The 12,978-nt window shown below is 49.7% G+C and overlaps 1 protein-coding gene across 5 annotated transcripts in view; it reads right to left on the minus strand.

Annotated features, from left to right (window-relative positions):
* Nucleotides 1–1,099: 1,099 nt before the first annotated feature.
* B4GALT1 (beta-1,4-galactosyltransferase 1) overlaps nucleotides 1,100–12,978 on the minus strand; it is a 63,385-nt gene continuing 51,506 nt past the window's right edge. For 2 of the 5 annotated variants that reach the window (XM_047065377.1, XM_047065358.1), the window contains 2 exons: nucleotides 12,224–12,328; nucleotides 9,025–11,983 (listed from right to left, as the gene is read on the minus strand). In XM_047065377.1, the coding sequence (XP_046921333.1) occupies nucleotides 11,851–11,983; nucleotides 12,224–12,328 (238 nt within the window). In that variant the 3' untranslated portion in view covers nucleotides 9,025–11,850. Of the gene's footprint in view, nucleotides 3,079–3,721; nucleotides 3,805–8,334; nucleotides 8,442–9,024; nucleotides 11,984–12,223; nucleotides 12,329–12,978 lie in introns of those variants that run through there. The other 3 variants (XR_006959735.1, XR_006959733.1, XR_006959736.1) reach the window with 3 other exon arrangements.

Genomic DNA, 12,978 nt, shown 5'->3' on the forward strand with positions numbered 1-12,978 from the left:
TGGCACCATCTTTGTGAAAGGGGAAGGCTCAGTGTTTTAAAGGTATCAAGTCTCCTTATAGTGATCCATAGACTTAACATAATTTCAATCAGAACCTCAGTAAGTGGGGTGATGGTGGTGGTGATTTTTGGTGGAACTTGACAAGCTGATTATAAGATTTATATGGAGGTGGGGCGCCTGGGTGGCGCAGTCGGTTAAGCGTCCGACTTCAGCCAGGTCACGATCTCGCGGTCCGTGAGTTCGAGCCCCGCGTCGGGCTCTGGGCTGATGGCTCAGAGCCTGGAGCCTGTTTCTGATTCTGTGTCTCCCTCTCTCTCTGCCCCTCCCCCGTTCATGCTCTGTCTCTCTCTGTCCCAAAAATAAATAAACGTTGAAAAAAAAAATTTTTTTAAAAAAAAGATTTATATGGAGGGGACCTGGATGGCTCAGTCAGTCAAAAGCCCGACTTTTGGTTTCAGCTCAGGTCATGATCTCACGGTTTGTGAGTTCAAGCCCCACAGAGCCTGCTTGGGATTCTCTCTCTCTCTCTCTCTCTCTCTCTCTCTCCCCCTCTCTGCCCCTCCCCCCACTCGTGCTGTCTCTGTCTCTCTCAAAATAAATAAACTTTAAAAATTTATAAAATTCATATGGAAATGCAACAGCCAAGAATAGCCAAGACACTCATGAAGAAAGGGAATAAAAGTAATTGAAAGGTATACTAAGACCATATGGTTTGCCACAGGATAGATTAATAGAGCAACACACCAGAATAGAGTCCAGAAATAGACCCTCACAGGTAGGACATCTGCTTCATGACAAAGGTGGCACTGCAGAGCAGTGGGGGAAGGACAAATGGTGCTGGGATTATGGGATATCTGTATGGGGAAAAAAGCAATTTACCCAGTGGCCTACAATGGCTATGTGGTGAAGTCAGGTCTTTTTTTCTTTTCCTTAAGTTTGTTTGTTTGTTTGTTTGTTTGTTTAAATAATCTCTACACCCAACATGGGGCTCAAACTCATGACCCTGAGACCAAGAGTTGCATGCTCTTCCAACTGTGCCAGCCAGGCATCCTGAGGTCAGGTCTTTGAACCCAAATATATCTGGCTTTAATGTAAGTCCATATCCTTTAAATTCTGCCAGTGGCCCAGTCACCTCCCAAAGCTGTCATGAGCCAACAGGACCAGAAGTTATGGGAGGACTTTGTGAACTGGAGAGTGCTATGAGCACCTGTGGGAGAGGCTATATCCACTGAGATGATGACTGCCTTCCAGGTAAGTAGAGTGGCCTTGTCCCATAAGCCCTAAAGCCCCCTAAAGAGCTGGGTCTCTCTTCTCTCCTGTAAATTGCAGCTAGACTCCACGTCCCCTTTAGAAGAGTGGCCCTCTGGCGCGCTACCAGCAGGGGAACCTGAGCGGGAGGCTGACATCTCCGCACGAAGTCTCAGGGCTGGAGCTCTCCTTGGGCACAGTGAGAGGCTGAGGCTCTAATGTTCCCTTGGGGTCTTTCTCCAGCAGTGTTGGGGAGAAAACAGGAGGTAGGCCACCAGAGACCCTTGGGACAAGTTTGTGTCTCACTTTGTGAGCTGAACTTTGTGTTTTTGCAGCTTCAGTCCAGGTGGTGAGGCAGACCGAAGAAGGAAGAGCAACAGGGCTTTCCAGGAAGGCTTGCAGCAAAGGCCTAGTTCCCTCTGGACTGCGATCTATGCCCCCGGGAATGCCTCAGGACTGCCGGAAGCTGTCTTTCCTTCCACCCTCCCCCTCCCTGGTTTCCTGGATGGACAAGGGGACCTTTGTTTCTGGCCTTCAGTACTGTGTTAAGCCCCACAGCAGCAACCTCAAATGGGCAGAAGGAGCGGGGGCAATAAAACCCCCTGGAGAGTTTTCCTAGAACCATGGCTGGCAGCCTTAAAGGGCCCTCACTGCCTCCACACCGTTTCTGGCCTTGGTCACCCATCAAGTCAATACGGGCCTGCTAGTCCAGGGCTTCATTAGGTCCCTCTACTGCCTGCCTCGGCCCAAAGCAAAGCACCCCCCAGCAATGTCCTCACTTAAGAGTTGGTGGTGGGCCAGGGAAAGGCTTGGCAGGCCTTGTTTCCCATGAAGAAAAGCCTTGGAACAGTCTACTAGAGGGTGTGGGCAGTGAACCTGCAAGATCCAGCAGGCCCAAGACGGTGAGAGAGTGCCCACAGGCCCTGGACAACAGCAGGGCCAAGCTCATCCGCCAAGCCCACCAGTCACCAAGCCCAGGGTCAGTGAGAGGCAAGAGTTGAGCCCCAGCACATGAGTCCGAGACAGAGCATCCAGCTGACAGGCAGAGCCCAGGCTGGCCTCTGGGCTTCAGTGCCTGACAAAACAGTCATGGTGGACAGTCATCTGTCCTCACCAGCAGGTCTTTTTCCCTTATCACAGTTTCACTGTGGCTAGGTCAGCTTCTATCCAGAGCAAATCCCATGAAACATGAAGCACTGAGGGCTGGTGTCTGATAGAGTTAGACCCCAAGACCCGCTTTTTAACACTTTTGGTTCAGCCTGTCTAAAAATCATGAGTCATCAGACCAAAACACGGCCCTGGCTTCATTTAGGAAAGCGCCACTGGCTAAGAATGTCCGGGAGGATTGGGAATGGTGTGGCAGCTCCCCTCCTTTGGGGAGAGCGTGGATAGGAAGGGAGGATAGGTGCCAAGAAGGAAAAAGGAGGGCTGAGCAGAAGCCCGGGCCTCTCTCTCCACTCTCCACCGCCGTTGGTCTCCGCAGCCTTTGGAAGATACTGTGGTGATCCCTCCTGGACACTGGGTGTTGGCCCAGGGCAGGGACAGGTACTGAGCAGTGGGATGAAAGAGCTGTACAGTCTGGGAACCAGGTTGTCACTTCCCAGAGTGATGCTTCCAGAGGCAGAAAGCAGCCCCACTTCTTCAGAGCCATGCGGCTCCTCAGCCCTTAGGGGTCTCCCTTCTTCCTTCCTTGTACCCCATGACCCGGGCCTCGTGCATCCTCGTGGGTGCGTTAACCACCACATGTGTCTCCCAGACTGCGGCTGCACTACTGTCCCTGGTCCAGGAGCTGCTGTCATGCGGTACACCAGACTCCCAAGTCCTCTAAAACTAAGGGGGAAAACAAAACAAAATGAAAACACACAAAATAAAAACCATGCTCTTGGGCCCAGTGCTCAACCTACACTGCACCTGCCTTGGCAAAATGCTGCTGATGCCAGGCTCCAAGTAAGGGCCACATCTTCCCGCTGGGGTGGGGCACCGCTCAGCCTGCTGCTTCCCGTTCCCACCTGTACTGCAGAGAGAGTGTTGCTGAGTCTGGATGAGTGGCTGCATTCATGGTTCAATGGCCAGAGTCCTGGACTGGGGACTCAGGAGATGTGGGTCACACACTAACTCTGTGTGACCTTGTACAAGTCACATGACCTCCCTGAGCCTCAGTTTCCCGCCATGGGGATTACTGAATGAGCACGACAGAGCAGGTGGGAAAGCACGAGGTGCGCCGATAAGGGCCCACATGCAGCAGTTCACCACGTCTATCTGCAGCCCCCACGCTTCCTCCCTCACTGCCTTTGGTGAGGTTGCAAAACTACAGAGTTGGGATCTTGCAGCTGGCCTGTCTCCTATGCTGCTGTTATCAGAGAAGCCAAAATCACTTACAGAGCAACAGGACACTTTCACACAAAGGGAGCACTTTGAAGTCCCCGCCAAAAGCCCAAGTCCCTGGCTAGATAACCTCCCGTAGCTCACTCACCCAAGGTGCGGAGAGCTCCGCCTGGCAGAGCCCCGTGGAGCCGAGCAGGGTGGTGCAGGGCTGGGCACACAATTCCTGGCACCCTACCAGATAAAGATTCAAAGTTAGAGCCGTACCATGGCCTGGTATCCCCCCTCCTCTGGCACATGCCCCCCAGGCAGGGAGTTGTCCAGTACTCACATCTGGACCGGACGTGTCTACAATAGCTCCATGCCCAAACCTGTGTCAAAATCCAGATGTCAGGGCCTCCCTCAGCAGCAGAGCTCCTGGATTCTGGGGCCAAAGATCCATGGGCATTGGGGGTCTTCCTCACTTCCTCCTAGGCTCACACTCTTCACAGGGTCCTGATCAGGGGCCTCGGGCCCATCTTGCTCCTTAGGAGCCAGGGCACAGTGCCCCCTCCCATTCTTCTGTCCTTTGACATTTTTATTATCCAAATATAACAGGCGTGAATGTTCAATTGTACACAGGAAAGAGTGGCAACAAATGTCCTAACTTGATTTTTCTAAATCTGAGAGACTAGCTAGAGGCTCATCAGCCCAAGTTGAGCTCCTGTCCAGCCTCCATTGAGCATCCCCACAGTATGCCACATCCTACCACATTGGGAACTGGGCACAGGCCTGCACCACTCCCCTGTAGGGAGAGCCCCCATCTTCCTTCCAAGTCTGGGCACTTGCAGGGAATGCAACCCCCCAGGGGACAATCCTGCTCATTCTTTCAATGGGGCCAGCACAGCGCTGTTAATAGCCCTCAGGCAACCCCTGAAACACTAAAGATGGTTACTCCTGAGGGGCCTAGCTGTACAGTCTGTGCAGAAAAGGGAAGATCATCTCCTCATTTTATTGCTCATGCATCTGCCCCCACAAACAATTACAGAGTAATTTCTGCACTAAATTATTCATACATTTCCCTGCCATGTATGGAAAAACCATTCGGTAGTTTCCTTTTTTTCTTATACCTCTTCCCAATCGATAAATATAGATCTACTTCATCATTCTCAATGGTCACACTGTACTTAATTGCTGGGATGCACTTCATTTATTTAGCACAGTCCCCCATTGATGGTGGCTTCTAAGTGTTCAGTATTACAAGCAGTGGCAGGGTACACACTCGCATTTCAGTGCATGGCTTTGCTTTCTTCGGATAAACTCCTAGAAGCTGAATTGCAAGGTCAAGGGGTAGGTCCACTTTTAAGATTTACTTGTCTACAGTCCACTCCCAGAAAGGATGTACAATGCAGTAGCATGGGGATGGAGGTTTCCCCACCCTCACCAACACCAAGTCTAGGACCATCTCTCCCAAGTGTCCCTCCCTCCTGCCCTTCAGAACTCACTTGTGGTCTCCCTCCTGGCACTTAGGGGCCTTCCCCTTCATCTAGACAGAATTTATCTAGGTGACTATGTTATCCCCAGGTGTAATCTGGCCCCAGCTTGTCATTTCTTCTTTTAAAAAGCCTCCAGTTTGACCCCTAGTTTCTGCCAACAGTAAATGGGAATCAAGGGGGCACTCTGGAGTAAGCGCCTCCTTGTCCCCCGGTCATGATAACCTGCCTGAGTCCAGGCTTCCCCTTCTTCCCCCAACCCCCCCTGGCAGCTTTGCATCTAGTTTCTTTAGGGAAGGATATTAGTCTTGGGCAAAGGTAGCAACTGTAAAGCCGGTTATCTGGGGCAGAGCACCAAGCTGGATTCAGCAACCAAGCTGAGTGCCCACGATTAGCAGATTCTCAGGTGGCACTCCCCACATGGCCAGCCCTTCTCACACGCGAAATCTCCAGGTGGGTGCTGGACCCCACACCACCATCCTCAGCCACCTCCAGAGCAAGATGAGGTCAAGTTTGGCCACAGGGAGCTGCCTCCTTTTTTAAAAACTGTGGTAAAGTATGCCATCTTGGTCTTTTCAGGCTGCTGTAACAAAAATAGCATAGACTGGAGGGCTTATCAACAACAGAAATTCATTTCTCACAGTCCTGGAGGCTGGGAAGTCTAAAATTAAGGTGCTGGCAGATTTGATGTCTGGTGAGGGGCTGCTTCCTGGTTCACAGACTGCGCCTTCTTGCTCTAACCTCATGTAGCAGAAGGGATGAGGGAGCTCTCCAGGTCTCATTTACAAGGGCACTAATCCCATGCACGTGGGCTCTGTCTTCATGAGCTAACCACCTCCCAAAGGCCTCAGCTCCAAATACCATCATACTGGGAATAAAGTTTCAACGTGAATTGGGGGGGGGCACACTCTATAGCATATATATATATATATATATATATATATATATATATATAACATGGAGTTTATCATTTTAACCACTTTTAAGTACACAGTTCTGTGGCATTTAGTACATTCCTATTGTGCAACTATCGCCACCATCCATCTCCAGAACTTCATTTTCTACAACTACAACTCAGTACTCATTGAACCCTAACTTCCATTCTTCCCTCTACTCACTCTCCCCTACAGCCCCTGGCAACCATCACTCAACTTTCTGTCTCTATGAATTTGACTACTTAGGTACCTCACATAGTGGAATCACGTAATATCTGTCCCTTTGTAACTGGTTTATTTCACTTAGCATAATGTCTTCAAGGTTCATCTATGCCGTAGTATTTGTCAGAACTTCCTTTCTTTTTAAGGCTGAATGCTATTCCATTGTATGTACACACCACATTTTGTTTATCCATTCATCCCTTGATAGACACTTGGGTCATCTCCACCTTTTGACTATTGTGAATAAGTCTGCTGTGAACATGCGTTTACAAGTATCTATTCAAGTCCTTGCTTTCATTTCTTTTGGGTATATATCCTGAAGTAGCAATTACTGGATCATATGGCAATTCTATGTTTAATTTTTTGAGGAATCACCATGAGATATTCCATAGGTGCTATGCCATATTATATTCCCACCAGCAGTGCACAGGCGTTGGAATTTTTCCACATGCTCAGCAATGCTAATTTTGGTTTTTTGATAACAGCCATCCTAATGGGTATAAAGTGGTATCTCAGTGTGGGTGATTTGCACAGGGCAGGCAGGGCCGATCCTGCTATTTTTATAAATGAAGACTCAGAGATAAAGTGACTTCCTTCAAGGTGATAAGAAGGGTTAACCTCAGGGACAAAAGGAAACCCAAATCAAGGCACTTCCTACTGGGAGAAGGGCAGAACTATGGGAAAACCAGAGGTGGAGTCTGAGAGCAAGTCCTAAAACAGAAGAGCAAACCAAGGGCTCAGAGACGGAAGTCCACTTGCCCAGAGTTACACAGTGAATGGGAAGGCAGAAAGAGCCAGAAGTAATGATCACTGTTTACATGGCTTTTTCCTGGCCATCTTCCCAAGCCCCCTGCCTGGTGAGCTGGCACACATCTTGCTCAAAGGCAGACGTCCTTGTGGTGCCATGTCCCTGTGGTTTCTGGCCTACTGACCCTGTAACTACCCATAACAACCATGTCCCAAAGGTTTCTCTGCCTCACAGCCCGGGTACAGGTCCCTGAGCCCAGATGAAGGCAATAGCCACATTCCCTGCCTGGGGACTCTGCCAGAGAAGGAAATGAGGCTTGTCTGGCATGACTGGCTCAGCCAGACAAACCTCATTTCCTTTCTGACAGGGTAAATAAGTTCCAGTTCTAAGAAATCGGCCCCTAGGAATGTGCAAACTCTCACCTCCTGGAATAAACAAGAGGAGGGGAGACTGGAAGTGTGGTGAAGACTTGGTAACACTTAGAACTTGGGCATCTTCTCATTTCCTTGACCTCTCCCTACACACAGCTTCCCTCTGGTCACCAGCAGCAAATACTCCTACTTTCGGGAGGTTCCACTCGCATACCTCCACAAGGACCCAGTGACCTGGGCACCATCGCCCTGCCTCCAAAAGTTATTTGTAAGTCAGTGATTTGGCATCCAGGTCACAGTCTCCCATGGAAGAAAGGTACTGTGTAGGGGGGCCTGGTGCCCACCCAGTCCACACTGCATGACTCCTGAGCTCTGCCTGGCTCAGATTTGGTCTGGGTCCATGTGGAGTGGGAGATGAGACAGAGCACATCTCAAGGAAATGGCCAACCCCCAGGAGCCTGTCTGTGGCCCCCTTCCTCCTGCCATCATCCCTTCCTGGCCCCCTCAGAGCCCACCATGGGGGTTCAAGCCCCCTTCCTTCCCAGTGCTGCCATTCCAAACACCTTTACTCAGGTGAGGCAGGCAAGGGGAGGGAAAACACCACCGGTGAGGTCCTGGGTGCCTCCAGATTTGGAGTGGTCACATCACAGCACTAGGAAGAAGCAACAGTAGGATTTGAACCCAGGCACTCTGGTCTCTCATAGGCACATGTCAGGTATTTTATGCATGTTAGTATGTATTTGTGCGGATATGTGCATCTTTGGGGACAGAAGGTGCTCCACTTCACCCAGACCTTACAGCTTGCAAAGGCAGCACTTTGTTGAAAGGATCAGAGTCTCCTGTTCAAAGGTCAGATCTGAGCCCAAGGCCACCTCTGTTCAGGTCTGAGGCCCCTAGGGGTCCTTTCAGCAGTCACAAGGATGGGTGGGGATAGCCAGATAGCATTGGGGGGCTATACAGTGCTGCCCTTACTGCTCCTGTTTCCCAATTGGTCCCACGTTCACAGCTCCACCAACCTGGACAGCAAGGGTGCCCTCTCCTTCATACCGGTCTCCTCTGACACATTTCTTCCAGATGCCAAGTCAATCCAACCAGCACCTTAATACGTTGCTGGTACCTGATCCTGGGGGTGATGAGAAGGAGAAGGCACACAGGGTACTTACTGTCTCAAGTCCTTGAGTCACAACTAAGACCCTGTAGAACATCTGTTTAAATGTCCTGGGACTGAAAAGAAATCTTACTTCGTATGGTACCATTTAAGTTACTCTGCGAACACCTGTGTAAATGGCTCTGCGAAGGATCTCGGAACTCTCATGGTGACTGCTGAATACAGCAGAATGTGGCCAGAGAACTGCTAGTGGAAATTCTATTTTGAAGTGGTACTAACTACTACGTAGTAAGCACCTGTGAGGTACCAGTCATTATTTTAGACCCATCATCTCTTTTAAGCCTCAGAAAGTCTAGGTGCTATTATTTCCATTTTCAGGTAAGAAAATGAGGCTCAGACTGGGAAATGGCTGATTCCAGTAAGGTGTGTGGAACATAGTCAGGTGAGGGACCACCGCCACCCCCAGCCATGACCTGCCCCCTTGTGGCAGACCTCTGCTCTCCTCTGATCCTCCCAGCAGGCAGTCCCAATCATTTATTTCCCTCCGGCCCAGAGAGCCCAAACCCCTTACTTAAATCAGAAAAGAAACCACCTGAGGTTACAAAGATAAGGTCATTTATTCACGTTATATTACTGGATTTTAAAGACAAAAATACAGTTCTGTTTTGAACACCAAGGTCAGACATTCCCCCCTCCCACTTACAATGGTAAACGCATACATTTGCATACATGGGAGATCGAAATACACAGCACAACAGGTCTCTGGGACAGGACAGTTGCCATACTGGCTGAGTGGGGCACCCACGCCCAGCCCTGAGGTCAGCAGAGACCCTGCCCAGACTGAGAGCCAGCACCAGCATTTCTTCTACCCTCTCGTGCCACCTCTGCCTTCTAATCTTTCCCAAAGGCCACTTCACGGGGTCACCAGCATCGGGATGGACAGAAACAGAGAAAGACATAGCACATAACAACTTCATGGTGACACCTTCCAGGTGAAGGAAATACTCCCTGAACCCTCAGCCCTAACCTCCTCAGGGAGGAAAGAGGACCCACAGCATCTTATAAACCAGGCAAGCATCCGGGCCTAACCTTGGGCCCAAGTGGGCCCCATGAAAGCACCAGAAGGTCAGCAAGTGGGGAACAGGTGAAGCAGAAGCTCCCTTGGTTCTGAGAACGAACCACACACTTGACTATTCCAGTGGAACATGAAGGAAAGTGTAACAGGAAAACAGGAGGAAAAAAAAAAGTCAGAATTTTTTTGTAAGAGTAAAGTATATAATAAAGAAGTTACCACTCAGGATATTTGTCTCCCTTCTTTTAAGGCACTTTGGAAAAGCTAGGATCTGGGGACAGAAGGAGAGGAGAGGTCTTCATTCTTTTATTTCCCAAAACTCCCTCTCAGGGCGGTCATTCCTGGTTCCACTGACACCCCTGTCAAGGAACTGGGGACTGACCGAACGAATACTCTTCGCATAGCCCAGCTGCTTCTGCAGTGGAAAATAATTTTTAACCAATACAAAGGCTTCTGGAAAAGAACCATGGTAGCATCCAAGATGCTCAAAGCGATAAAGGCACAGGTAAGACCAGGGCTGGGCACCAGTTCAGCCTCCACACTGAGGGCTGGCTTCCAGGAGGCCAGTGGTGGGGCTCTGGGCTGCCACCAGCTAAAGGGTCAACCCTGGGATTAGATAGCTGACTCTTTTTGCCCTTAGCTCAGGCTGGACCTGACAAGGGCAGCCAGTGGTAGCAACTGCCTTGTGCATCCCACCCCAGGCAGTCCTCGCTCTCCCCCAGGAGAGGTGGGTCTGGGGAATACACCCCTGTGGATCAGCCTCCCTGGAGTGGGAGCACCTGCTAAAAACCTGAAGGGGACTGGGAGGCTTTAGGCACCAGAGTGGTTGTGAGGGAGTGTGGGAGGGTTCAGCTGAACTTTCTAGATCTCTAATTAAAAGGCACATTCATGCTGGAGAATGAATAGTCTGTTTGACCCTGAGTGCCACAGGCAAGTTTTAGGGAACAGGCAAGAGGCAAAGGAACAAAAACGGAGAGGAAGGAAGGAGAAAGGAGACAGAAAGGAGAAAGGAGAAGGGGGGAGGAAGGAGAATGGGTCCAGCAAGGTAGGCCAGGCAATGTGGCTAGCACAGTGAAGGAGGTGGCCCCTGGACTCCACAGGGGCCAGAGCAGTGATTTCCTCCCCCTCCCCAGACTAAGGGCCAGTAAACAACCTGATTGCTATCATTTAGAACTCCACAGCCTAGGGCCCTAAAGGGAGGTCCCAGGGTCAGTGGGAAGAGGGGTGGAGGAGGTTCCCTCCCACCTGGGGAGGGTAGGGAGGTGGGGAGCTCTGCCTGGCAGACCTAGGCTTTTGCCTCCCCCAGAGGTCTAGCAGGATAACTCTGACCAGGGAGGTCTTGCCCTCAAAGGGCCCAAAAGTGATTTTGCTCTTTACAAAACCTGACCTGCCGGCCAAATCGGGCCACTACAGCATATGCTATTTTTCCCACTAAAAAATGCTCAATCCCCTCCCTACGTTTAAAACACCACAATAAAAATACATAGGAAATTCAAGTTTATATAGCATGCTCAGAAAAATAAATTGTCATGATTTAACACTAAACAGCTATGCAAATCTGGGTCAACACAAAATCAAGCTAGATCATAATAAAACCCGATTTGTTCTTTCTTTAAAATACTACAAACTGCTTTTTTTAAAAAAAAAAAGTCTTTACATTCAGAAATCAGACAATCTGGAGAAAGGCCACTGAATTTGAGGACACTCAAGGCTTTTGCTCTGATGGCTAACGTTGCCTTGGAATTCACACGTTAGCAGGGCAAAAGGTCAAAGGCTCAAGTTTTAAAATTCTTTTGCTAAGAAAAGACATACGCACACAAGTGATTGTGGTAGCTGCATACTGCTAAAAGGTGGGGGAGGAGTAAAATGAGAAAGGTCGAGATTGTGTTTTTCTGTTAGAATATGCAAACAAAAAACATCACACCAATCCGATTTCAGCAGCACTCTCCGATTTTTCATGAAGTAATAAGAATACCACAATTTAAAGCGAAATTCTTACCTATTTCACAACAGATTAGGAGTTTATCACTGGAAATGAGTCCCACAGTCACCAAATTTGGGGCTGTGTACTGATTCTTTGGGGTGACACTGTGAACATGCCGAGATTCCCCCAAAGGCTGATAGTTTCTACATTTACAAACACCTCGTAGAGCTAAGAAGTCACATGCCGAGCCAAGTTGGGGGCAAAATATCCCACTCGTCCTGGTCATCTGGAAAGGCATCTGAATGATGACTGGAGGGGGCCTATCACTCTGGTTGTTAAGAATGAAAGGGACCGGCCCAGCAGATTGGCAGAGACACACAGCAGAGGTCCCTGGCCATTTTCAGGTCTCTTATTAGTGTACCAAAATGCTAGCTCGGTGTCCCGATGTCCACTGTGATTTTGGTATACAACGGGTTTCTCTCTATGTCCAACACCTTGTAACTGAGTGTGTTCAAACCGTCAGAGAGCATTGTCTCCTTTGTATGTGCAATTCGGTCAAACCTACAAGAGAAAAACAGGCAAAGGGTTGGTGTCAAAACAAAAATCTTAAGAAAAAAAAACATGAAACATTTGTCCTTCATTGCCCCCCCACCCCCACCCCACCACCTAGTCTACTCTACCCAACTCATGGACAGATCCCTCCCTTCCCCTTGAGGCCTGGAGCCCTCACCAGAGCCTCATTCCTATAGCCTACCCCACCTGAAAGGGGAAAGAAAGAATGTAAATGAACATAGAACACACCTCTGAGGATTGGGTTCATTTTTCTTATCTCTTGAGTGGCGGATCATCCGGCACTTGCCAACCACAGCATTTGGGCGAGAAACAGACATGCCTCTAAAAACTAACCTGCAAGGAGTGAAGGGACAAGTCGTCACTGCAAAGCTGCCATAAGGCTTGGGTCCGACAGCCCCAGACTGTTGCCCCATCCGCCATCTTGTTCACTGTTCTCACTCAGCCCATACCTCAGCTCACTGTGGCATCAGTTAAAACTCACGCTAATTCCCTGTGCCCTTTGACCACTGGTTCTGTAGTTTGTGTTGGTTGGGGAGTGTTCTGTGCCAGGCACTGGGGGTGTCTACCCTCACAGAACTTACAATGTGGACTTAGAACATAGGGCCATCAGTGCCAGGATGGAGGTGAGGAGGGGAGGCGGTGGTGGGGAGCACAGAAGGAGAAGCCACTCACTCTACCTGAGCAAGACTAGGCAGAGCCAGCTATGAAGACGAATGGGTGCCCACAGAGCATTTAGGGCAGTCGGGACAGCACAGGCAAAGGCAGGGAGGCAGAGCAAACACAGGGCCCTCGGGGAACAACAGAAGCTTCTGGGGACTGGTGGAAAGAGTCTGGGGTAGAAAGTGGTCAGAAATGAGGCTGGAAAGAAGGGTGAAGGCTAAATCATGGAGGCCTTCTCAGAGCTTTTCGCATCCCATTTTTCAGATCAGTGCCAGTGTCTGAAAGGGGTAGAATATACAGTTACCCAAAGTTTTTGGCCAAAG

The sequence above is a fragment of the Lynx rufus genome, unplaced genomic scaffold (genome assembly GCF_022079265.1).
Source record: "Lynx rufus isolate CCGP_SWC_20201006 ecotype Redwood Valley unplaced genomic scaffold, mLynRuf1.p SCAF_10, whole genome shotgun sequence".
Classification (NCBI taxonomy): Eukaryota; Metazoa; Chordata; class Mammalia; order Carnivora; family Felidae; genus Lynx; species Lynx rufus.